We start from the raw sequence: 26296 nt of genomic DNA on the forward strand, positions 1-26296 counted from the left end.
AATTTTCCTTTGTCCAGCGGTAGCCTTTCCTAGGGATGCCTATCCCCCTTCTCCCGGTACCTTAGGTACACTCATGCCTTTCTGAACAGAGTTTCTCCCAGATTTTGTGTGTCTTGATTTGGACCATTCACCTTGTCAAAATCAGACTGCCCCTCATTGTGGTTGATCTTATTTTGTAAAAAGGGAAACAAGCTCTTATCCCCTCTGCTGTGCTTATGGCTACAACAAATGAAGAAAAATGTAAACTAATACACACAGGTAGTGTTATCCTCAGGATTTCTTTCATAATCCTGGAAATGGCTTGTAGTTATCTATATACAGCCTAGTCCATGCTAACATTTTCCTATGGGCACCATGCAGCATCACAACTTTTCTTTGTGTTGGGACATCTTGTAAGAGACATCTATTTCTCTCGGGAAATGTGTGTTGCTTGGTCTACACCTAGAGAATTTGGCAAAGATTTCATGAGTTTGCTGCTTTTGTATATCTGTTTCCAAGGGTTCATTTAGAGCCTTAACGGAAATGTGAGTATTAAAAGAACACAACGTATGAGTTGGATGTGCAGCTCTGGTGTAATACAATACTCCCCTTCATTAATACCCAGTGAGGAAGCAAAGTCTGTCCATCTTAGTCACTTTCTTCTCCTCTTACTTGATAATTGTGTGCAATTAATTGTCAAGCCTTATTATGTATATACCATCCTTATATGATGCAAGAGACTTTATGTCTTGTGCCAGTTTCTGTTTACAGCACCTTTTATTTTTTCTCAGGGCTTTTTTTCTGGGAAAAGAGGTGGCGGAACTCAGCGGGTTGCCCTTGGAGAAAATGGTCACATGGCCGATGGCCCGCGCCCCCAGATCTCCAGACAGAGGGGAGTTTAGATTGTCTTATGCGCCACTCAGCGGCGCGTAGGGCAATCTAAACTCCCCTCTGTCTGGAGATCAGGGGGCGGGGCCACCAGCCATGTGACCATTTTCAAGAGGTTCCGGAACTCCGTTCCACCACGTTCCCCCTGAAAAAAATCCCTGTTTTTTCTAATCTGAAACTTGCTTCTGCTGTCTTGCTGCCATATTAGCTGCTGCTTCTGCTACCACTAAACATTCATTCCCTTCAACTACATTCTACCTATGATTAGCTTATCATTTTTGTGGATATGTACTTAAGCTCCTTTCCCGACAAAAATTGTTGCTGACCCTGCTTAGCTTCCACTGATGTGCTATACTATGCCTCCTTCTCTCCAGCACATTAAATACATTAACTGTACAGGAAGGAAACATACCCATCATAAATAAGTCAGATATTTTAATAAACTACTATTAAATTTAGTTGACACCATTTAATTTTTTTAATAAAAATCATGGGTCTTCCTGAAGGATGCCTGGGCTGGATCTGAAACAGTAGCTTGATAATAGGCTCTTTGACCTCTGTTGACTTTGGAATGGGAAACAGGAGGGGATTTGATGGGAGCTTTTGCCTTGGATTATTTGACGGATTGTTCCAGAGGGTTAGCCATATTAGTCTGTGGTAGCAAAATAAAGAGAAGCCCAGTGGCACCTTAAACACTGACAAAATTTTATTCCAGCATGAGTTTTCATGAGTCATGGATCACTACATCTGAAGAAGTGATCTTTGACTCTTGAAAGCTCATGCTGGAATAAATGTTTCAAGTCTTTAAGGTGCCACTGGACTTCTTTTTCTTCTTATTATTCAACTGACTCTCCCAAATCGTTGTTTGGGGCCTTCATGTCTATTTTGTTGTGGGGATAATAATAACATACTTTAAACTTGTATTGTCGAAGGCTTTCACGGCCGGAGAACGATGGTTGTTGGGGGTTTTCCGGGCTGTCTTGCCGTGGTCTTGGCATTGTAGTTCCTGACGTTTCGCCAGCAGCTGTGGCTGGCATCTTCAGAGGTGTAGCACCAAAAGACAGAGATCTCTCAGTGTCACAGTGTGGAAAAGATGTAGGTCATTTGTATCTACTCAGGAGGGGTGGGGTTGAGCTGAGTCATTCTGTAAGAGTTTCCCAGGGTGTGGAATGCTAATGGCGGGAGGCTTCACTGTATCCTGAGGCGGTTCTTTTGCATATGGATTGGTGCTTGATGTGCTAATCTTCTCTGCAGGGCTATTGTCGGGTGTGGAGTGTTTTGTTGGCCTGGTGTTTTTCAGAACTGGAGCCCATGCTCTGTTCATTCTTGAGGTTTCTTCTTTCCTGTTGAAGTTTTGCTTATGCTTGTGAATTTCAATGGCTTCCCTGTGCAGTCTGACAAAGTAGTTGGAAGTGTTGTCCAGTATTTTGGTGTCCTGGAATAAGATACTGTGCCCTGTTTGAGTTAGGCTATGTTCAGCCACTGCTGATTTTTCAGGCTGTCCAAGTCTGCAGTGTCTTTCATGTTCTTTTATTCTTGTCTGGATGCTACGCTTTGTGGTCCCGATGTAAACTTGTCCACACCTGCAGCTGTGGACAAGTTTACATCGGGACCACAAAGCGTAGCATCCAGACAAGAATAAAAGAACATGAAAGACACTGCAGACTTGGACAGCCTGAAAAATCAGCAGTGGCTGAACATAGCCTAACTCAAACAGGGCACAGTATCTTATTCCAGGACACCAAAATACTGGACAACACTTCCAACTACTTTGTCAGACTGCACAGGGAAGCCATTGAAATTCACAAGCATAAGCAAAACTTCAACAGGAAAGAAGAAACCTTAAGAATGAACAGAGCATGGGCTCCAGTTCTGAAAAACACCAGGCCAACAAAACACTCCACACCCGACAATAGCCCTGCAGAGAAGATTAGCACATCAAGCACCAATCCATATGCAAAAGAACCGCCTCAGGATACAGTGAAGCCTCCCGCCATTAGCATTCCACACCCTGGGAAACTCTTACAGAATGACTCAGCTCAACCCCACCCCTCCTGAGTAGATACAAATGACCTACATCTTTTCCACACTGTGACACTGAGAGATCTCTGTCTTTTGGTGCTACACCTCTGAAGATGCCAGCCACAGCTGCTGGCGAAACGTCAGGAACTACAATGCCAAGACCACGGCAAGACAGCCCGGAAAACCCCCAACAACCATACTTTAAACTGCTCTGATTGGGTGTTAAGTTGTCCTGAAGGGTGGTATATAAATTGAATTTTATTATTATTATTATTTTCTCGTAACTATTTGGAATGAAAGGATTTGTCCAGTTCAGTGGTTCTTAAACTGTGATTTGGAACCCAGAAGTAGGCCATGACTCTCTGGCAAGTGGGTCACAGAGTGTGACAAGAGATGGAACAGAGCACACTGGGAGAAGAAGTTCTGGAAAGCTCGAGAGCATATTTGGATTTGCCTCTGCATAATATGTTTCATAATTTATTTCATTTCACACATTTGTTGATCAGTAATGTTACATATTTCTGAATATTAAAGATTAAAAATAAAATATAAATGTGTCCAATCTTAACTAATGGGAGATTCCTGCATTTTGTGTTGGGGAAGGATAAAGTAGCAAAGTGGTTCCTAAAAAAAAAGTTAGAAGTGGTTTTTCGGAGACGTATTGTTTATATGACTATGATTCAGCCAGAAATTTGAATAGATCTAGTCTGATTACAATCAGAGCATGGTTTCAGAACATCTGGTTATTCTCTCATGTAGAGACAGAAGGCAAAAAATGCCCATGAAGGAAACAGTAAAGGTAGACAAAGGCATTGTAGCTGTCCCCACATTCTCTTTCCCCTTTTGGATAATTTGGAAATATGGAAGTCGGTGGCAGCCTGTTTGCTTTTCCCCCAAAGATCTTCCTCACCAACTGCCCTCCTTACTTTTGTAGAACTGACCTTGGGACATAATGCAGCAGCTAACTATTGGGGAATGGGAGAGGATGAATGGCAAGCTAGATGGCAACCATCTGCTGGCTAGATCCTTCCTGTACACCACAACCTACCAGGTTATGGCCAATATTTATTTCATTTATACCTCACCTTACTCCCCAGTGGGGACCCAAGACAGCTTACTTATCCTCTCTCCTGTTTTTTCCTCACAACAACCCTGAAAGGTAGGTTAGGCTGAGCGTGTGTGACTGTCCTGTGGCTACCCAGCAAGCTTCCATTGGATTTGAACCTGGCACACCCAGATCCTAGTCCAACACTAATCACTGCACAACACTGCCTCTTTCAGATGGTTTTTTTTTTGGCATACCTTCTGACAGCTTCCTTAGTTAGAAGTCATACAATGTGTTTCATGAAGGGGCTTCTTTTAATATCTACGACTTACCTATTTAATAATTTATTCTCACTTAAACTCTGCTTCTGTGGTGTTTTCCATTAATACACAGTGGAGCCTAGTTTTGTTTCTTTCTTGCTATTGAAAAAGGCAGTGAAACAAAAGCAGAAAATTGATTACTTAGGACCTGTTCTGGTGCAAGTTTATGTAGTGTGTATTTTTTTAGTGGTCACTAATATGGCTATGGGAGAATTGGCAAAGGACTGGTTGTCTCCCCCCGCCCCCTGCCGACTACAAACCATTGGAGTCATTTGATTTTCAAAGTAGTACCAGAATATGCCATTAAGATATCATTAGCCTAGGATAAGTTTAAAATTTCTCAAAGCTATATCTTTGTGGGGGGGAACCTAACCTCTACTGAAATACTAGGGGCATCTGTAGCCCCCCCCCCCAAACAATCCCTTTTCTCAGTTTCCCCCCTCCCCTTTCTTCGTTGAGATGTGATTTTAACAATACAGATTTGATTCATGGAAAAGACTGTCTCATTCCCATTAGCTGCCTGCTTGGAGGTGAATATCTATATCATTTTAAAGTTGAAGCCAGTGTTGGAAGAAATGCTTGGAAATCCTGCTAGTTTATATATAAATACTCTTTAAGGGATAGGCAAGCCTGTCTCATCCTCCTCGCTTCAGTGGCTGTTTTTGTTTCACAGTTGTTTTGTGTTTCTACCCTGAATTAAATTCAGTATACTTTGATTGCTTGCTTAGGTTTGTCCGTGGCAGCCTCTTAAGAGGTATGTGTGATGATGTCTGTATGATGATTTTAAAAAAAAATGTCTCAAAATATGTTGTTCTGCTTTACCAGGTATATTGCCAGTGTACCATAACATGTTTGCATTAATGAACCAGAAAGATAGATGCTGGTATCCTCCAAACCACACCTTCCAAATAGATGGCTCCGCCAATGACACCATACTGTACCGAATAAGGTAACATTAACACTCTATCTTAGACACGTTGTTTGTTAATTAAAACTTTAAAAACTGTTGAAATATAATTCAGCGATTGCTTTACTTTTTACCATGGTTTTAGTTATATCTTAATTGTCAGAAGGAATTATACATAAGAATAATGCTGTTTGCCCATGTCTTTTCATTCTGTAACCAGCCTTATCGCGTGCACATTATGCAGATAATTAGGCAGGTGCATGCCCCAGAATAGTTCACAATCTGAGGATGGTTTGACTTCGACACCCTTACTTACTCCTCTGTGAAGTAAGCTGGTTTTCTGTGACACTCGGAGGTTTGCTGTATGAATAACAACAGAGGAGAAAACACATCTCATGCCGTTCTGATTCTTAGCATTATCCACAAACCACTTAAATGCTGGAACTGTGGGTTATTAGTGGCTGGTTCCATTTGAATGTGTTTCTGAAGAAGTGGCTCAGAATTACAATGTTTGTCATGCAGAAGCGTGTAGCATTATGAAAAACAGTAAATCACTGCTTATTTCTAAAAGTAAAGCAGTTCCTCCAGAGCAATGTGGGCACATGCAGCCTCTTGTTTCATATGGTCAACACCAGCAATGAATAGCTGTCAGAGGGAAAGGAATTGAACATTGGCCTTATTGTGGTTATTCCTTCTACTCAGAGGTATAAAAGACATCTTAGACAAATGGAATTATCCATCTGGAAAGAATATCCTCCTCTTCTGAATAAGAAATTTTTCATTCCATTGTTGTATTAATGAATGGGTTGTCTTTCACCTGTATTGAATGTTGTTTAAGCTGCGTTACTGCTACCTGTTTTTACCTATGAATCTGTAGTGAACAGAGGCTCGTCCAGCTCAGCACTGTGGCAGGCAGCAGCTTTCTGTGGTCTCATGCAGAGGTCTTCTCCGTCTTGCTACTAGCTGCTTTTAACTGGAGAGGCCATGGCTATATGATGTGGTACATGCAAAGAGCCAGCTCTACCATACATATATGGCTCCTCCCTTTTGATGTAATTTAGGGGTTACAGTCTGTCATGTTTGCTTCATTGCATAGTAATTGGCCACTTAATATTCAATATTAACTGTAATAATAAGCTCACAATTCTTATGTATGCTCTTGAATTAACTATAACAAAACAAAAGATGTCTCCAAACATCTGAATAGAATATTTAAAAAAGAAGTAATGACTTAGGAGGATGCCTCCTCTCTGTTACATGAAATCATAACAAGGACTTCCTGATTTGGAATTGGAAGTTTCAGCATTTGAATTCTAAAGTGCAAGATAAGCATTTTCTTTTTGTATATGTCATTGATGGATATATTGCCAGACTAGACTCTTGTTGAGGTTGAAGGTGAGAACTGGATTTCCAGCCTTATAAAACCAACACAGTAAACATTGCTCTTTGGCAAATCCCATGGAGTGTGGGTATGTCCAAAATGCAACATAGATAATGCAAGAGCTGTCTGAAATACTGGATCAATATGTGCTGTCACCTGAAACAGTCTCTTGAATCATGTGGGTGTATATTATGATTTGAGTTGCAGTACCAACATGAAACAGACTTTCACTTTTAAAAATATTTCCTGCAGTTTTGTGAAGTCCAGATCTATCCTTTTTCACAACTTCAGAGAGTTTGATTATAACATTGGCAGAAGTGAGGCAACCTTGTTCCTTGAGTAAAGGTCACATACCATTATTGCCCTCCTTGCCAACTTTTCCCAGAGAACTGCTGCTTGTCTTCCCCTTTCCCAGTTAAGCCATGTTGTCCACTTTCTTATACTTGCCCTGTGTTGTAATGCAATTCCTAGGAACACTTTGTTTGGGAGGAAGCATGAAGCAAATGCATATGCTGTCTTCACAATGGCACAGCTCCCAAATGTCCAGAAAGTTTGGATTGCCGCAGAACTCATTGCATTTGCTGCTGAAATAAGGGTGTTACAGTTTGCTTTTTTGTAAAGCTTCTGCGTGGGACTACATTCTGGAGTTTTCTATGACATGTTTCCCTCTCATTTATTAGCACAATTCTGTGCTTTGTTCTAGCTAGCAGATTAATGCTTCATATATAATTATTTGATAATATAGTACATTGTCCTTTTTTTGACCTGTGGAATGCCAGTCTTTGTCATGTCATGAATTGGCTTCCTTGAACTTTCAGCTTGACGTATGACCTGGACTAGGATTTTTGGTTATGTAAATTGGTCCTAAGAGACATCTATCAGTTCTCAAACTCATCTGTGCAATTTGCTTTTTAAAACCTAAACACATTAATATTCTGAACTTGGTGGCAAGATAGAACTATATGAAAGGTTCTGGAAGCTTTGATGTTGTATACAGACAATCTTAATTGTGTTAACATATTTCTGGGGCTTGTCTGTTTAAAACAAACCAGATAGATACATGACACAAAGTATGTTCCCTAACAGGTTTTATTTCCCTCACTGGTATTCTAACGGCAGTTCGCGAGCATACCGGTATGGTGTTTTTCGGGGTGCAGAGAGTCCCGTTCTTGATGATGTTGTCATGTCTTATTTATTTGCCCAGGTAAGATTTTGGTACTTTAATATTTGAGTCTCTATGTGCTTGTGCCTTCTGTCCTTTTTCATCATGTTTACTGCTGGATTTTGGAAGTCTTCGTTCAAATATGGATAGTTTCCCAGGAGAAACAGAAAACAATTCTATTAAATAAATGTATTGGTTCATCTTTTATGGGGATGAAAGATGAAATAATATAATTTCCATTACACTCATTCTGCGTCCTTATGAAAGTATCTTAACATTGAGCTCCCAAATGCAAGTTCAGCCCAGGGAAATTGATATTAGGGGTGTGCATAAAAAAAAAAATCTAGACAATCTGGATCCAGGTTTCAGGGAAACAAAGTCCATGTTCCCTGAAATCCATGTAAAATTCTCTAATTGGTTCAGAAAGATTAGAGAATTCGGGATTTGTTTGGCCATTATTTTCTATGTAGAAAACTGTCCAGGGACTGGGGGAGCTCATGTTTCAAGCAAGCACCACCACATTTGCAGGAAACCTACTTCTTACTGTCCCCTACCCCCCCCCCAAGTTTCAGGAAAATTGAACCACGGGGTCCAATTCTACGCACCCCTGAACAAGGTGCACCCGGCCACTCTCCATTGTTTCCTATGGGGAAAAAGTCAAAACTGACTTGCGCAGCAGAAACACACTGGAGCAGGACTGCTCTGGTCAAGACTCACTCCCAAATGCAAACACACAGAAAGCCCAATAGAACCAAACTGAAGCTCCCTACTACCCAAGTGCCCCTTGAGCAAGTTGCTCCCAGCCACCATCCATTGTTTTCTGTGGCAGGGGAAAAAAAGCTGGCTCTCAGGCCAAAACACACCAAGGCAAGGCTGCCATAGCCAAGGCACACTCTGAAATGCAAGCTCAATACACAGAAAGCCCAACAAAACCAAACTGGTGTCCCCCAAATCCATTTACCCCCTGAGCATGCTGCCCAGCCACTCTCCATTGTTTCCTATGGTGGGAAAGTTTCCAAACTGGCTCCCAGGCAGAAACACACAGAGGCAAGGCTGCCACTGGCCAGAGGTACTCTCCCAAATGCAAGTTCAACCCCGAGAAAGCCCAACAGAACCAAATTGAAGCAAGGTAATGGACTCCTCGAGAACGAAAGTGTAAGTAGGACCAACATCAAATGACTCATGTCTAAACAAAGAATTCTACCCCAGCAAAACTGAAGCAAGGGAATAGAATCAAGCAAGCCAAATTCAAACCAGAGAATCATGTCAAAACAGCAAATTCCAGCCAAGCCATACTGAAGCAGGCACACTGTTGTAACTTAGCCCAACTGAACCAGTGTCACCAACAGAAGCCAGCCATACAGGAGAGTTCTGCACAGACTGACCACTCAGTTCACCCTCCCTGCCTCACTTCCCCTCACTCCTGCCTTTGCCTCACTCCCCCTCCCCCTCCCCTCTTGGGAAAAAAAATAAGGGAGAAGCCCAGGAAGGAGCCAACTTGAGGCTGAAGCAATGTTTCCAAGATTAACCTGGATTTATCTGGGGATCTGGATCCAGGTTCCTAGATTGGATCTGGGATTCTCTGATTTGATTCGAGAAAGCTGGATTTAGCTGGAACAGCAAAAATCAGCCCTTTCCCCCCAGCCCAGACCACACACCCCTAACTAGTATCTCTGTATTGTAGTATCTTAAACAGATCTAGCAGCAGTTTCACAGTTAGCAGGTGAGTTGATATCACCTGGTGATGATGAAAATGCTCATCATTTTTATACAAGGATCCTTGATAAATACAGTTCATTTCTATGCACAGGCATATATTCATGCATTTCTCTATAGGATTCCTGTCAACGAGCACCTGAAAATCCCATTGTTGGTGGACACAAGACAGGTCCTGTCCTTGTGACAACCATATTCTCCAGTGCAGTACTTTACTTTCCCCAAAGTTAGTGAATTGCAATTTTTCAGTTGTGTGGGAGAAAGTAATGGGAACACTGTTGGAAGCTGGATAAACATGTTGCCTTCTTCATCTGCTGTCAGCCATTAAGACACTAGCTCCTGCTCTTACTCTGCTTCTTGGACTGTTAGAAACTTACTTTTAACCATATAGGTAGTAATATGATTTTGGTCCAGTCTTTGCTAACATATTCCATTACTTATTATGAAGTACCCAGAGGCAATTAGCAACACAAGATCACAAGAATGTGTGGCATACCATAGTAAGGTACAGTAGAAAACCTGGCTGTGATCTAGAACACAGGAAGGTACCATTTGTGCCCAGAGAGCTGAAAATATATGCAACATTTACCTGTGAAGATGTTGTGGGGATAGACAAAAGGGATGGGGAAGAGTCTAAATATGTTCTTAGCCGTTCTATCCATCAAGGAAAAATGGCAGGGCTGCAGGTCCCTGGATGGGGCTACCTCACTGGCTTTTCCTCCTTGTTTTTGAGTGCCTGCTGTAACAGATAAGATTAAGCCATTCCTTCCAGGGGTTTTCTTTGGTTGGGTTTGCTTGTTCACTAAATCATTGATAACCGTTGAAATCTGATTCTTGGGTTCCAAAAAATAGTTTGACCATTTCTGGAAAGTTTTTCTAACAATTTCTGGAAGGTGGTTCTAATCCACAAGGCACCATACAAACATTCAAAATTGGTTAGTCTTAAAGGTGCTACTGGACTCTTTTTTACATTCAACTTGAGTTCTCTACTTTCTTTTTGCATTCAGTGGCGAGAAGACTTTGTCCATGGATGGATAAAGATGTCTGTTAGCCATGAAACGCAAGAAGAGTGTCTCGGCATGGCTGTTCTAGATATGATGAGAATGGCCAAAGAGAAGGACCAAACTCCACTGGATATCTACAATTCTGTCAGGTAGTTAATTTTCAGTATCATACTTACTCACATACTTTTTTAAAGAAAAAATTATCCTGTAATCCTGTAGGATGGTGTTCTCAGACTGTTAATTTCTTCACGTGACCTAGCCAGAGCATTCTAGCAGATACATAGCAGGGATATCCAACGTCAGTGAAGTTTGTGGAATATGGAGGAGGTCTCTAAATTCTTCAAACTGCAAGGCTAATCCCTTCCTCTCGAGTTCTGTTCTGTGGAAAAAAACAGTGCAAACATAGATGGTTCTGCTTTCATGAGTATTGGAAACTGTCCATTACACAAATGACAGTTTATTTTTCTTTTCTGTACTGTATTTTTTCCTGTTCTGGGCAGCCTATATAGACTCCTCATTATATCCTAAAAGCCATCTTGTGTGTGAAGTAGACTAGGCTGAGAGAGACGTCTTCCAGTAAATTCCGTGGCTGATCAGAGATCCTAACTCTGGACTCCTCAGCCTGAGTATCTCTGGCTCTGGTGCACTGATCAATGGCAGATATGAGGGAGCCACTGCAGCTGTGACCACTCAATGTCCCATTGCCAAATTAGATTTCTGAGATGTTCTTCTGTAGCCTATTGTTGTGATAATCCTGGATTTTCTCTTGTTTAAAACCATTTCTCAGCTCTGATGATTGCAGATATAAGTTTTGACAATATAATGTAAACAGTAAATAGAATAACTTGGAATTCAGCACTTTGATTTCAATGTCTTTTGCTTTCGGTTCAAATTTTTTTAGGATTTAGTACTGGTTTGGGTTATTATTAGATCTTGAATTATTCAACTTCTGAGGTTTTCAGGTATAAATTAACACTCACCTGATGGATTTTTTTATTCACAGCTACAAAATGTTTTTGCCCAAATGCATCAGAGAAAAAATCCAAGACTACCACATTCTCACACGAAAAAGAATAAGGTACAGATTTCGCAAATTTATTCAGCAGTTCAGCCAGTGCAAAGCAACCGCCAGAAATCTGAAACTGAAGTATCTTATAAATTTGGAAACTCTCCAGTCTGCCTTCTATTCAGAAGTGTTTGAAGTAAAGGAACCTGGCAGAGAACTTTCAGAAGAAGAGAGCTTTGCAACCATTATAATATCCGGAAATGGAGGAATTCAGTTGTCTAGAGGGAAACATAAAGACAGTGAAACACTGGCAGAACAGGTAATCTCTTTTCACTAATATTTATTGCTTTCAAGGTTTCCAAAAACTACTGGAAGCAAGTGATCTGGTCTTGGCATTGAAAGGCTTACTGGCTAATTAGATATTCATACTGAATAGTGAATTACAAAATAGGTCTAACAAAGTATCATTTTTGCAGATGATAAAATGCCAGGATGGAAGTCTAATTGAAAATTGCAAGGCCTCCCATAGCTATAAGAAACTCTGCACACCCATTTCTCTTTGGCAGTCTGGGCAGTGCATTTTGCTAGTTGCTTCTGTAAAGCACCATGTCTATGTTGGAGCATAATATGGACACTGGAGTTGCTAGATGGTACCAAAGAACGGTGGACCTGTGTTGGTGCATGTGTGACTCCTATTGTTTAGCAAACCTTATTTGCACCCAGCAACAAGTAGAATTGCTGCCAAGGTTTTATAAGATTGCTAGTCTGTTATCACAGAAATAACTGGCTTGGTATCAGATATGATTGGGAATGAAAAGAACACCAGTCTGTGTTTTGCAGTGGCATTGTAACTGGAGGTTATCTGTAACTTGACCAAAAAAGCCATAGTTAACTCCATGGATAAAATATTTTATCGGTAAATACTGCACTCTTCTTGAAACTGCCTGGTGAATTAAACAAAGGAGGGTTGTTCTCATTCATGGAGATATGTCCAAAATGACTCTGTAAGTGATGAGCATTACTTAAAGCTTCTCATCTAAAGGGAGAAGAGCAAACTTGACTAATGATGTCTGTGTACATTGATGAAGACCTCACTGATATTGGGGCCATAATTCTGATGCTCAACTGTAATCTACAATCTGTCTGGAGTAGACTTTCAATAGTTCTGCCACTGCTGATGTTCACTGCTGGGGTGAAAAGTAGAATAAAAAGCAGCTGGAAGCAGCTCCGACCTGGAAGCAGCTCCGACCGCATAGAAGGGCATTCTGAGACTGGCCCTTAGGTTTGGAAATTCTTTCTTGGAGGTCTGTTTTGAGGCAAAGATGTAAAATTTGTAGAACAAAGAATTTACAGTTCCGACATAAGCAGAGCTACAGTCTTCTAAGCCCATTGACTTCAGTGGACTTTGAAGGGTATAACTCTACTTAGGATTGGACTTTTAGTTGCCCTAGTAGAAGACTAGAGATATTTTAGTCGAGTTTTGTTGTGGTGTGTCTTAATATTTTGATGCTATTATTGATATAACTATTGGTTGGTTGATTGATATTTATTTTCATCTTCTCTGAGCTATTTTAAACAAAGATTAGTTCGCTTGTTTAAATTAAGGTTGTCCTCTTCTCAGTTCACTGATTGTATGTATTTAAAAATTTTCCTGCCTGTACATTTCAGCTTTCATGAATGCGTTTTACTATGTTTACAATTATGATCAGGGCTTTTTTTTTTCAGCAGGAACGCGGTGGAATGGAGTTCCAGAACCTCTTGAAAATGGTCACATGGCTGGTGGCCCTGCCTCCTGATCTCCAGACAAAAGGGAGTTTAGAATGCCCTACGCGCCGCTGAGTGGCGCGTAGGGCAATCTAAACTCCCCTCTGTCTGGAGATCAGGGGGCACGGGCCATCGGCCATGTGACCATTTTCTCCGAGGGCAACCCACTGAGTTCCGCCACCTCTTTTCCCAGAAAAAAAGCCCTGATTACAATCATGCCAAAAGATGCTCGATATCTAGTGTATTATGTGGGAAAGCTCTCATGGAGAGTACTTGGCAAGTGCTCATGAATAAAAAGGAGTCTTGTGGTGCCTTAAAGATTAAAAAAATATATTATAGCATAAGCTGTCATACACTACAGCTATTTTCATCAGATACATGTGGTAGGTCCTTGTTAGGCAGATTTTATAATTTCTGTAGTTTTGCTAAGTGGTTAACGTATATAATGGCTGAAGAAATCCCAGGTCCTTGTAAAGTCCTTGGGAGATAGTGGTTGTGATTAAGGTGCTACTGGACCCAAAACTTGATGAATTCCAGTTCAGCATGTTCATGCTGGAGTCCCGTTTTGAGTTTCTTTTGCCACAAAATGGCGACTTTGAGCATTCTGGGAAATGTTCTCACTCAGGTTTCTGAGTATGGCCTTTTTTGTCAAGTGATGTCCACTTATTCTTTTGCAGAGTGACTACGCTTTGTATCCTGTTGTAGAGAGAAGGGCATTGTTCACACATGACGGCAGATATACTGGTGAATGATCTAGCTGATGTTAGGTTCTGTAACTGTTGATTGAGCAGATGTAGGTGCAGAGCTGGTATCAGTGTTAGTTGCAGGGTCTGGTCCCTGGGTTTGCATCTCTGTTATGTCTCATAAATAAGTAGTTTTCTAATAAATGAACACCCTTTTGCAGGACCTACAGACCTACTGTGATTTTCCTGATATCATTGATGTCAGTATTAAGCAAGCGAGCCAGGAAGGTTCCAGTGAGAGCAGAATTGTAACCATTCACAAACAAGACTGCAAGAATCTGGTACAGTGGCTTATTCTTTCAACTAGTTATGTCTGTATATATCTAGTTGACTGTTGTGATTGGATTGGATACTCTGATTGGATTGGATACTCTGTAGGAAACAAACCATTGTAGGAAACCACAACCCGTTTAGATGGTGTTTGTACATGTGATGAGACTGGAATTGTAACTTGGGCTTCCACACTTTATCCATTTTATTCATACCCCCTTCATGAATGCCAAAGATGATGAGAGTTCTTGGAGAAAAAAGGGACAAAAGGGGGCGGGAAGGGAGCATAACCCCCCCAAAATGAATTAAGAACCAGGAAAGTTAAAGAAATCCCAATCAAAGGGCCAAGTATTAAAATTACTAAACATAGAACATAAAATATGTATCAATATACAAAAATAAATGTATTACAGGATAATATAAATACTACTACAGGCCCAAATATAGCCTCAGTTCAGATTAAAAGCATACAAAAAACAAACAAGAACCTTATGTGACCCTGACCAAACGTGTTTCAGCCACGTGACTTTCTTCAGTGGTCCAGCATAGTTATACAGTGGTCCACATGACTTTCTTCAGTGGTCCAGAGAGTTCTTGGAGAGCCCCTGTGTATTTGAATGCACTATTGCCCAATGGAACAAGAATAATATGCAATCCAGAAACCTATTCCCAATCTCTGCTCATGTAGAGGTTCAGATGACATACAAGCATTAAAATGTCAAAAATTCCTCGTTATTCCTCTTTCCCCGCCATGATGGCTCACAGGCAATTTGCTTTCCCCTTGCTTTAAAAATAAAACTTTCTCTAAAAATTAATGTACAAACTCACCCTTAGGTTCTTTTTCTATAGTTTGAAGGAAGGGGAAGAATCATTTTAAAAACTGGTCAGGAAGCTGTTAGGTGTCACTGAATATCTGGTGAATGGTTCAGGAGCATAACAGAAACTAGAACAAACCTTTTCTGCATTATGGGTAAGGCTAAGCTTTGGTTTCTCCACCCACAAATTAGGTAGGGCCATCTGCTTCAAAGCTGCTGGAAGCATTAATTCAATAATTGTGATGACCACAAAACCTTATTGAAGTGGCTAAGAACTAACAATATGTTCATGCTCCAGAAAAATAATTTTTGGGGCCCCAAAACAAGGAGTTTGGAATCCAGCACTGACTTGCCTCCCGCTCTGTGGTGTATAGGTCAGTCTGTGAAAACTGATCTTGATATAGAAGAGGCACCTTCAAGCTGAACATGTTTCCTTTGGACCCCTCATTTCTGTTATAATTGTATTGTTTGAACTTTAAACCTCAAATAGTCATCCTCTGTCTGCTCAGTCTTAGAATTACAGAGTCTTCATTAGGGTAGATAGATCAAGATGGGGTAGCCATGTTAGTCTGTCTGTAGCAATAGAAAAGAGCAAGAGTCCAGTAACATCTATAAGGCTAACAAAATTTGGTCCCTAGCTGTATCTGAAGAAGTGAGCTGTGACTCACAAAAGCTTATACCCTACCACAAATGTTGTTAGTCTTTATAGGTGTGACTGGACTGAGAGTCTTCATTAGTATGCTGTTTTGGGGGAGGGGGATGATACTTACAACAAGGTGTTTGTGTATTGATAAACCTTTCCTTAACAGAGCTACTCTTTAGAGCTTACTTTTTATTTTTGATTTAATTAATTACTTCTTGATGCCAAACTCTGAGATATTGCACACTTACAACTTGTAACTTCATATACTTTTTGTTATGCAGTATATCATGTAACACTGATTTTTTTTTTAAAATTCTGTTGTGTATCAAAAGACATGTGCGTAAAAACACCTAATAAGCCCTGTGCATGAACATACATATAATTTGTAATGTTGGGAACATAGGCAAGCTGCTGTATTGAAAGGTACATTTAATCTTTCCAGAATATCTGCGTTCCATTACCTGACTTGTATTGAAGCTTTCAGAAGTAAAATAGAGCTTAACTCGCTCAAGAAACTAATTTGACAGCCATTGCCATGCATTTTCATTGATTACTCATTTCAGTTATCATTGTGTGGGAGTTGGAATAACGAGCGTTCTGTAATGGAGGGAGCATGGCAAGAGAAATGTCTTAATGAGATACGTATAATTCTTAACTTTGTTTTTTTCCCCTCTTCCCCTTATCTTTGTAGGAAGCAGAATTTCATTCATTAAGAGAAGCTCTTTCTTTTGTATCATTGATTGATGGCTATTATAGACTAACTGCAGACGCCCATCATTACCTCTGTAAAGAAGTAGCACCTCCTTCAGTGCTTGTAAATATCCAGAGCAATTGCCATGGGCCAATTTCGTAAGTGGTATAAGCTTCTTACATTTTTGTTACGATGTTCCCTTTGTACCCAAAACATTTTTTCTCGACCAAAGGGAAAATATCCCTATACCCAAGTTCAGAAGAGATCTTATAAATATCCTGTTGTTAGCAGCCAAAAGAATTATTGCATTGAATTGGAAATCGAAACAACTCCCAGCGATAGATCAATGGTTCTCAAAAATATGGGACCATTTTATACTAGAGAAAATAAATGATAAGTTATATTTTGCAGACCATTACCCAAACCATACTAACTTTGTGGAGAAATGGTTTCCCTTTTTTGTTTATACAAAATGCAACAATCTTCAACCTAATGTAAAATATTTACAATCTTTATTAAGCATTTGAACCACAATCTAAGGGTGAATGTATATACGGTTTTATTATCTTTATTTGGATAACACAATTGGTATGTATATATACAAAATGTAGTATTAGTTTAGTTTTGTTTGAATTTACTTATAAAAGAAAAATTGTAAAGGTTATTTCATATTTGTAAAAAATGTACTCTTCTTTAAATAAAGCAAGTTAAAAAAAGGAATGGCATCTAACCCTGTATATCCTGCAAAAAAAAAGCTGCTTACATTTTATAAAACCTTGAGAACTTTGATCAGGGCAGCTGTGAGTTTTGGGGGGGCTCTGGCCACTTGTCCTTCCCTGCCTACACACACACTCTTTCCATCTGCAGGAGGAAACCAATCTTGTGCAATAATGGAGTGCAGAGGTGTTCTGTTCTGCTCCGTGTAGCCAGGTGGAGTGGAGCACAACTCTTTGGCACTCTGGTGCTGCTAGGCTTAGAAGAGCATGAGAAAATACGTTGTGTCGCCTCTCCAAATTGTCCCTGAGAGTCTTGTGGAATGAAAGTCTGGAAGGTTAGCCGGGCATGTCATTTTTGTGGTCTTTCTAGTCTTTCTAGCATCAACAGGCTTGGAGATATAAAAAGAGCCGCCCTCTACCTTTGCTGGATGCTGGAAGAGGGACCCTTCCCAGAAGCTGGGCAGAAGGGAGCATGACTTTTTTTGCTGTCTGGTAGTCACAAAAATAAAAAGAAGGGGGTGGGATCTGTGTTTCTCTCCAGCTACTTGTACACCTGCAAGGATGATGTTATTCTCGTGATCTCCCATTTCTTTCCAGGAGTGGATAGGTCAGTAGCATGCTGTTTGCCAGGCTATGGGCTCCTGGAGTGCCTTGGCCCTGCTAGCCTTCCAAGCCTGGCCTGTCATTCCCCGTTCTTGGGAAACGGTTGTCTCTCAAGTGTAATCAGTGTTAAGCAAAGAGTCTTTCACATGTATAGCCAGTACCGATGTGAACCTGACTACCCTAATCATATCAAGTTCAAGTTCAAGTTAGCCTTTATTGGCATATAGCAGCAATTCAAGTTATCCACTTACAAAAAAGAAAGAACAAAGTTAAAAGAATACTGCATTATAAATACATAAATACATTTAGAGCTTAACTCCGTGATATCCTTTGACGCAACTTCAAGGCAGAACAGTCTATAGACTTTGAGCGAGTCAGAGCAGTCCATCATACTAGCTAGAACAGGTTTTAAGTATGTTTGACGTATACCAGTGTACAAATGACAGTGCAAGAGGTCATGTGTAACTGACTCGACACATTTTTGTTCACATAAACAGGATCTAGCTGAATAGTCTATCCTGTTAAATCTGCCATGTAGAACGGCTGAAGTCATAGCATTGCACCTGGCCAAAGAAAATGCTCTACGAAGTTGTGGCACCTGCAGGGAAGATAAATATGGAGCCATCCTACCTACAGTGAGGGGGACTTCAAAGCTTAGGGGAGAGCAGGTTTTAGTAGCCAGGCTATATAACTTCTGGCGCTCAATATCTGCCAACCTACTCTTAATTTGATGAAATGCATTGTTTGATGTTAACCTAATCATATCAAGATGCTTATTTTGGGTTTTGTTGACTTGGTCGGTGTGCTTTGATGCACGTGGGATGCCTTCAATTGTTACGTGGGACTAATTGCCTGTCCCCGAACCGGGGTTAGGACCACTAGCATTCAATATATATTATTCCCTCTGGTAATTCTCTGAAAATCTTGACATGAATGTTTGGATAGGTCTTGATTAGCCTCTTAGATTTGTTTGCTTGATTTCAACCCACAGAATTTAGAACAAAGTTAACAAGGTTTTATTTTATTCACTGTTCACTTCTGAGCCTGGCATGCAGTAAACAGATAATGAACTTAAGAACTCCAGCCATAACCATGGTGATAGTGTATGATGTCATAAGCAGAGGACTTCTTAATGTGTTCACTGCAGGGTCTGGCAAAAATAGAATTTAAGTTGTGAAGGAAGAAAAGGCAATTCAGATATCAATGTCTTAAATTATTGTGGGGGAAAACAGAAAATTGCTAGCAAAGGAAATTGCTTTTGGTACAAATTACTCATCCTCCCCCCAAGTCTCTACAGAAAAGTTATTTCAGGCTGTTTTTTTCATATATACTCTTGTATACTATTGCTGTAGATGTAGCCATCACTTGTAAAGGCCATTGTGGGATGCTGGCACTTTATGCAGTGAAGAAAGAGAGAGGGATCTTTGACTTGCTGTAAATTCCTTTTCAGGAGGGTTCAAATGACAGTAACTTACCTAATAGTGTCCGGGGTCTGGAGCGCAGCCCCTGGACTTGCCGGGAGGAGGGGATGGGAGACAGCCAGGAGACAGCTGCCCAGCCACCCCAGCAGGCACCCAGGGCCAGAACCTACCTACACAGGAGGGAGGGAAAGAAGCACCCAAGCCTCAGAGGGTTAGAAGGGGCAGGTGGAGGCCAGCTAGTCCTACCCTCCAGTGGGAGTCTAGGAGACCAGGCAGGGAGAGTGGGGTCAACCCAGAGGGAGCCAGGACAGAGGGAGAGGGCAAAGGCAGCGGGGACAGCCAGCCAGCAACTAACGAAACAAACTTTACCAGCCAGGGAGGAGAAGCAGCCACAGCAGCTCAGAACTGCACCCCAGCCTGCAGCCCAGCTAGAAGGCAATAGCCTGGTCCAGGGGATGCCAGGAACAAAACAACTCCAGGTGGAGCTGCCTGAGGCACTCTGTAGGAGAAGCTTGGCAGCCAGCGAAGGAGACACAGCTGTGCCCACCTCCAGCAGTCAGCTCAGCCAAAGAGGCTTGGCAGCCAGCCAACGGGACACAGGTGGACTGGCCCAGTGCTTCCAGCCAAGCAAACACCGGTGCAGCTGCCTGGGCCTGCCAGAGTGGTGGTTAGAGGGTAGAAGGAGGGCATGGTTGACAGGTGGAGCAGGGAAAGGCTGAAAGGATCAAAGGGAAGTCCACCCAGAGGGCGGGGTGGGTTGTGTAGGAGGAGTGGAGTAGGAGTTATTGGAGGTTGGATGGAGAAAATGAGTGATCAAGGAAAGAAGGCGGTGAAGGAGGAAGGTGGACACAGAAGCAGAGCTAGGTTGAGCGGGCTTGCTGGTGGCTTGAGAGGGTGCATGGGTGATGTATACCTCCCCTCCTTCCACAAAGCAGGACCCTGTATGACCCCTAGTGGTGTCCCGGCGCCCAACGCAGCAGCACCCAGGAGAAAACCTGACAGTGTTTGGATATGGCTATGTTACACCTATATAGGGTGATAGATGACCTCACAGTAATGATCTTGATTGACTTGTTCAATATTAAAGTATAATGTTACGTTTGATTATCTCAACATTATTTCTAGTATGACACATGTATCATTTCCTACAAAAATGTTGTCAAAGGGAAAAAATAAGGTAACTCTGCCAGTTGCCATATTGTTTCAGCAGTTTGATAGCACCAGTGATTAAGGAGCTTCTGCTCAGTCCTGGAAGCAGAGAGGCTGTTTCCCTGATGGTCAAAAAAACAACCCTGCCTTTTGTCACTTTTCCAAGTGCAGACTGCCTTCTGGTTCCTTTGAACAAGAATCTGCCATGGCTCACTTTTTTCCCCATACAAGAGCAGGAGCATGCAGTGTTCACCAATGAAGCTCTGTATTCCTATATACAGCAAATCTTTGTTATCCAGCACTTGATTATGAAGAATGTTCAGTTAACCTGTGTTGTCCCTGTAAGCCAACATAATAATGTGTCTTAAGGCATGCATGTATCTTATTCCCACCTCTCCAGCTTGATGCCTCTGGCTGTTGTTGGACTTCTGACAGCTGGCTCTGGCAGCGGATGTCATTCTTGGGTGCCTCTTTCCCCTTCAGCCTGCCTCAGGCTGTTAGGAACCTTTTCTGCAGAAGGGTTCCTGGGATGCTTGTCCACCTGCAACATAGGACAGCTCTGTGGCTTGTGGAGGAGCAGGCATTACACCAAGGATGGGGGTGTTACTATGGTATTCCCAGTGGAGGGGGGCATAGTCACTACTGATTTCTTGAGGTTGGGGACAAGGCAAAGCAGTAAGTTTGATTTGATTAACCAATTCTCCATGAGTATAGGATAACCAAGCATTTACTCTAGCCACTTTATACCAGCTCAGAAAATTGGTTTTGATGACTTTGCTGGCATTCGGTCTCCAAAGTGACTTTAGCAACCCTGCTGTCTTTGATACTTTAACTGGAAATTTCAGGTACTGCACCAGAGAACTTCTGTATGCCCGTATTCTGTCACTGAGCTATAATAATTCCCCTTCACAACTGACAGGATTTTTTTCATTAATTTTGTCAAAAATAGACCACAGCAAAGTACACAGATTCTGTAATCTATAAGCAATAATAGACATATTGTGTTTGAAAAAGTCCTAATTGAGCGTTAAAATCTCTTAAGTATATGCTGAAGTTCAAAGCTTGCTAACTTTTCAAAAGTTAAAAAAATGTTTCTCTTATTTTAAAAAAAACAAAAACAGTATGGATTTCGCAATCAATAAACTGAAGAAAGCCGGCAGTCAAACTGGGTATTATGTTCTTCGTTGCAGTCCAAAAGAGTTTAAGAAATACTTTCTGACCTTTGCTGTGCAGGTTAGTATTGAGGATCAGAATTCAACTCCTGTGACTTTTCTGAATTTTAGTTCCAGTTACTTCAGAATGTAATTAGCTTCCTCCATCTTTTTTTTAAAAATGTGCAGATAATTCATAGCACCAAAACATATTTTAACAACGTATTTGTAGCTTTAGATTTAAATGGAAGATTTCTGACAATACCTCCTGCTCTGAAATGTAAGCTGGTGAGTTTGCCACTGTTCTGTCATTCTCAGAAAATGTTGTTGGCAACTAAGACTGTAGCCCAGGATAGCCAGATCTCAGGGGCTAAACAGGGTCAACCTTGATTAGTAATTGGATGGAAGACCTCCAAGGAAGACCAGCGTTGCTATGCAGAGGCAGCAGTGGCAAATCACCCATTAGTCTCTACCTTTGAAAACCCCAAAAGGGGTTGTTGTAAGCATACAATTTGACAGCACTTCTCTCACACACACATGCACACAGAACTGAGCATGCTATATCAAAGCAAAACATTTTGCAACCCAGACCACTTTCTTCACAAACTTAAGTAGTATTTTGCAACATAGCTTAGTTCCTTCATAAAGTGTCTTACTGTACTGTGAAATGAGCTGTGTTAGTACTGTAATTTAACAAGCCCAGCTCTTGGATCTTAAATCTAGCAGGATGAACTGAAGATGAAAACAACTACTTACAACACCTTGCTTATTTTTGCAAACTGTAAAATGGAAGGCCAAATTTGAGCCATAAAATAACTTACACTATGAGTTCTTACAAATGATGCCTAGTTTAGAGTTTACAAATGGAGTAGACTAGAAAGCTTTGAAAATTTACTTTTTGTCTTTAAACTGTTTAAAGTCTTCAGGCAAACTTGTTTTAGATCTAATTTTGGAGCAGACTTCTATTCATAATGACTTTTACTTCAAATCATAGTTGCATTTATTCTGCTGTCCAGTTTGTCTGGTGACATTTATTCTGTAGTGATCCTGACTTCTGGTTTAGTGGTTAAGAGTGGCAGGACTCTAGTCTGGGTTTGATTCCCCACTCCTCCACTTGAAGCCAGCTGGGTGACCTTGGGTCAGCCACAGTTCTTCCAGAGCTCTCTTAGGGCCAAGCTACACATAACGAATGACACTTGGACGGCAAGTGGATTGAGTGGAGGGCAAGTGAACAGGGAGAAATACACTTGCCGTTCAAGTGTCATTCGTCATGTGTAGCTTTGCCCTTAGCCCCACCCACCTCACAGGGTGATTGTTGTGGGGATAATAATAATATACTTTGTAAACCACTCTGAGTTTTAACTAGAATTTCATAGCCCTTGACTTCCACTTGATTAGGAGTTTCCTGTTTAGATAAGGATAATGATCTGGGCACATATCTTAAAATCAGTTAATGTGTATTAGCTTTTGTTTAATGCCCTTGAAACTATTCACTTGCTTATTTATATCCCATATTTCTTGCTGAGACTCCAGCTGGATTGCAGAATTCTAAAAAAAAGGCAATCAATTATAGCATAAGACATCCTGTGAACAATGCAGTTGGACTGGGATTACAAAATAGTAGATAATGTGAACCACAACTGCCTAGGCAAGGCATAGTGGAATTACGAAGGTGGAATGCAGTAAAAGCAAGGTGATTGCAGTGGACTATTGTTCTGCTCTATTAGAATGGTGGCCTCTTGGACTGTTTGATTCTACTGCAGTTCTATAAAAATATCTTCCTGAACACATTTTTGCAGATTTTTGTACAATGATAGAAGTGTAGGCGCCTCAGGTAGGTCGTTCCTCAGGTAGGCTGTTCCATAAGGTGGAAGCCATTACAGAGAATGCACGTGAACAGTCTTACTCTTCTGCAGGGTGGCACCAAAGGGGAAAATTCCCCATTTTTCACCCCCTCTTAAAAATAAAAAGATAAACCACCAGTTGATTAATGTCAGTCAGACATTCAGTGGGAGAAGATAGTAATTGTTCTTGCAAGGTTCCCCTTCTGTGGTGGAGGATGTTAGAACCAAGGTTAAAGAACAGATTTTCTTCCACCCATGAATCTACTTCAATGAAAATACCACATTTCTGTAGGGGTTTTTTTTGTCAGAGTAACAAAAAAAAAAGACATTGAGGCTTTTTAAAACATTGACAGAGTACAAAGAAAGTGTTTGTTTTAAAAAAAATGTATTTCTCTCCCCCACCCATTTCTACAGCGGGACAGCATCACTGATTACAAGCATTGCTTAATAACCAAAAGTGAAAGTGGAGAATATAATCTCACTGGTACTAGAAGAAGCTTTACGAACCTCCCGGATTTATTGAATTGTTACCGAACAGAAACTGTGCGGTCAGACAGCATAATTTTCCAGTTTACCAGATGCTGCCCGCCAAAGCCAAAAGGTAAAGGATCTCCTTACTAAAATATTACTGAATTTTTTAGAATTCATCAGTTGATTTATTCCTTAGAATGCAGTTTTCTTTAATCTGCCTGGTTTTAGTATGTGGCCTGACCCTTGAGCCAGAGAAAGGAGGGAAATCTAGGTGAGCTAACAAGTATTCTCCTTGATTGGCCAAAGTTGAAAACAATTTTGTTCCCAGGACCTTGGTAACCCTTTGGATTGTTGATGGGTCTCGGGGCAAAGGGAGAGGCTGGGTTCTCTTTGAGACTGCCTTTGTTGAAGAGGTTATGGAAAGATGATGTAGAACTACACCTGATCTTTTCCTACTCCACTGGCTCTTTGCCTGAGCAAGCAGAAGCTAAGCTTAGTTTCTTTTTTATTATTATTATTATTAAACATTTTATTGAAATTAAACAACATACTATCTTACAATCAAGCCACATATAGTTGAACAAGTAATAAAACTAGTTTGATACAGGAAGAGAATCAAACAAATTAAAACAAAGATATACACATCACTATTTTTTTTTTAAGAACTACAAAACAAAACCACCATAATTGGTTATTGCTTGTAATATTTTTGATTTGGGTTGCATGTTATGCTTATCTACATATTCAAACTAAGCTTAGTTTCTAAGTCAGTTCTCATAATACTTGCTATGGCAATCATTTGCACGTTTTGCTATGAGTCATCAAGTCATGCCCTCTGGCTTCTTCTCAACAGATAAATCCAACCTCCTTATATTCAGAAGCAACGGAGTGTCTGATATACCGATGTCACCCACTATGCAGAGACACAATAACATCAACCAGATGGTCTTTCACAAAATCTCGAATGAAGACTTGATATTTGTAAGTTCTCTGGACTTTAATCCTTGTCTAACACCTAGATCCAAACTAAATGCAGTTACTTGGGATTAAACATTGTTAATTTAAATGCAGTGAGAATAGTTCTCAACAGGTTAGTACTGGAAGTTCTGTACACGCAGGCATAAGAACACAGTTCATATAGAAAACTGTACATTTACTAAGTGTGCATGCAACCTAATGAACCTGAATGCAGAATCTTTGAGAAATGAATCTGTGTACCTTGTAGCAGTAAAAATTTTTTACGAGCAGGATGTTACAGGTTTTTTTCCCAATGTAGTTTCATACTTCGGGTGAGAGCAAGCGTGCATTACAGTTGGGCGCTAACTTCTCTCTGCATTCCATCAAGTTCAGTGGGGCTTATTCCCTTGTGACTGCATGTGTTTGTGTCCTTTACTCACCAGATTGCAGCCGTGTTTGTAAAGAAGCTGTTTGTCATTTGCTCCAGAAAAGTTTTCAAAATATGCTTTGCAAAGAGAGCCTCACAGCAGCTTCTACTTTCCCCTCTCAGTCAGGGAAGTTGAGCAGTCCTGTGCAGAGTTCTGTGGGAGTAAGAACCACTAGACGTGGTGGGACTTCCATTTGAGTAATCCTGTGTGGGTTTGGCTTTTAAGCTTTTCAGCTTTTCTTGTGGTGTGTGGAAGCACTGTAGGCCTTTGAGGTTTAACCTTGGCAGTGTTTAGGGATGAGGCTTCAGTTGATGCTGACTCTAAGCCTGACCCGGACTCTTGTTTACGTAAGAATGTAAGAAGAGCCGTGCTGGATCAGACTAGTGGACTGACCAGTCCTGTTCCACACAGCAGCCAACTAGAGGGTCAACAAACAGAACGCAGAGGCCAAAACCTTCCCCTGATGTTGTCTTTTAGCACCGGGTTTCTAAAGTTTACTGCCTCTGAATGTGGAGGCTTCCTTTACTCACCATGGTTAGTAGCCATGGATGGACTTCTCCTCCGTTTTAACCCCCTTCGGTGCTCATAGCTATCACTGCCTCCACTGGCAGTGAATGCCACAATTTACTTTAAGAAGTACTTCCTTTTGTCTGTCCTGTACCTATTGTCCAGCAACTTCATTAGCTGCCCAAAAAGTTCTTGTATTATGGGAGAGGGATAAAAAGCTCCCACTTTCTCCGCTCATGTATAGTTTTATAAATTTCTAGCATGTCCTTCCTTAGCCGCCTTTTTTCTAAACTAAGTAGTACCAGACCCATCACTCTTTCCTTATAGGAAAGCTGCTCCAACATCTTGATTATCCTGATTGCCCTCTTTTGTAATTTGCCAGCTCTGCAGCATCCTTTTTGTGATAGACAGACCAGAACTGTACAGAGATTCCAGATGACGACGCACCATGGCTTTATACAAGGGCATTGCAATATTGGCCATTTTATTCTCAGTCCCTTTCCTTAATAATCCCCAACATGGATTTCACCTTCTTTGCCACTGCCATACACTGAGTCAATATTTTCATCCAGCTGCCTCCCAAGATTTCTTTCAACCGTGGTCTCAGCCAGTTCAGAACACATCAGCATATATTTAAAATTGGGGGAGGGAGTTTGTTCCAATATGCATCACCATCAACTTTCCAACATTGAA

The 26296-nt window shown here is 41.0% G+C and overlaps 1 protein-coding gene across 4 annotated transcripts in view; it reads left to right on the forward strand.

Annotated features, from left to right (window-relative positions):
• The window catches only part of JAK2 (Janus kinase 2), a 103818-nt gene that overhangs the window by 55538 nt on the left and 21984 nt on the right, over positions 1-26296 (forward strand). For all 4 annotated transcript variants that reach the window (XM_054987341.1, XM_054987343.1, XM_054987340.1 and 1 more), the window contains 9 exons: positions 5080-5203; positions 7629-7746; positions 10428-10573; positions 11428-11749; positions 14099-14218; positions 16357-16514; positions 21367-21478; positions 23655-23841; positions 24565-24692. In XM_054987341.1, coding sequence (XP_054843316.1) covers positions 5080-5203; positions 7629-7746; positions 10428-10573; positions 11428-11749; positions 14099-14218; positions 16357-16514; positions 21367-21478; positions 23655-23841; positions 24565-24692 — 1415 coding nt within the window. The remainder of the gene's footprint in view (positions 1-5079; positions 5204-7628; positions 7747-10427; positions 10574-11427; positions 11750-14098; positions 14219-16356; positions 16515-21366; positions 21479-23654; positions 23842-24564; positions 24693-26296) is intronic.

The sequence above is a fragment of the Eublepharis macularius genome, chromosome 8 (assembly GCF_028583425.1).
Source record: "Eublepharis macularius isolate TG4126 chromosome 8, MPM_Emac_v1.0, whole genome shotgun sequence".
In the NCBI taxonomy this organism is placed as follows: domain Eukaryota; kingdom Metazoa; phylum Chordata; class Lepidosauria; order Squamata; family Eublepharidae; genus Eublepharis; species Eublepharis macularius.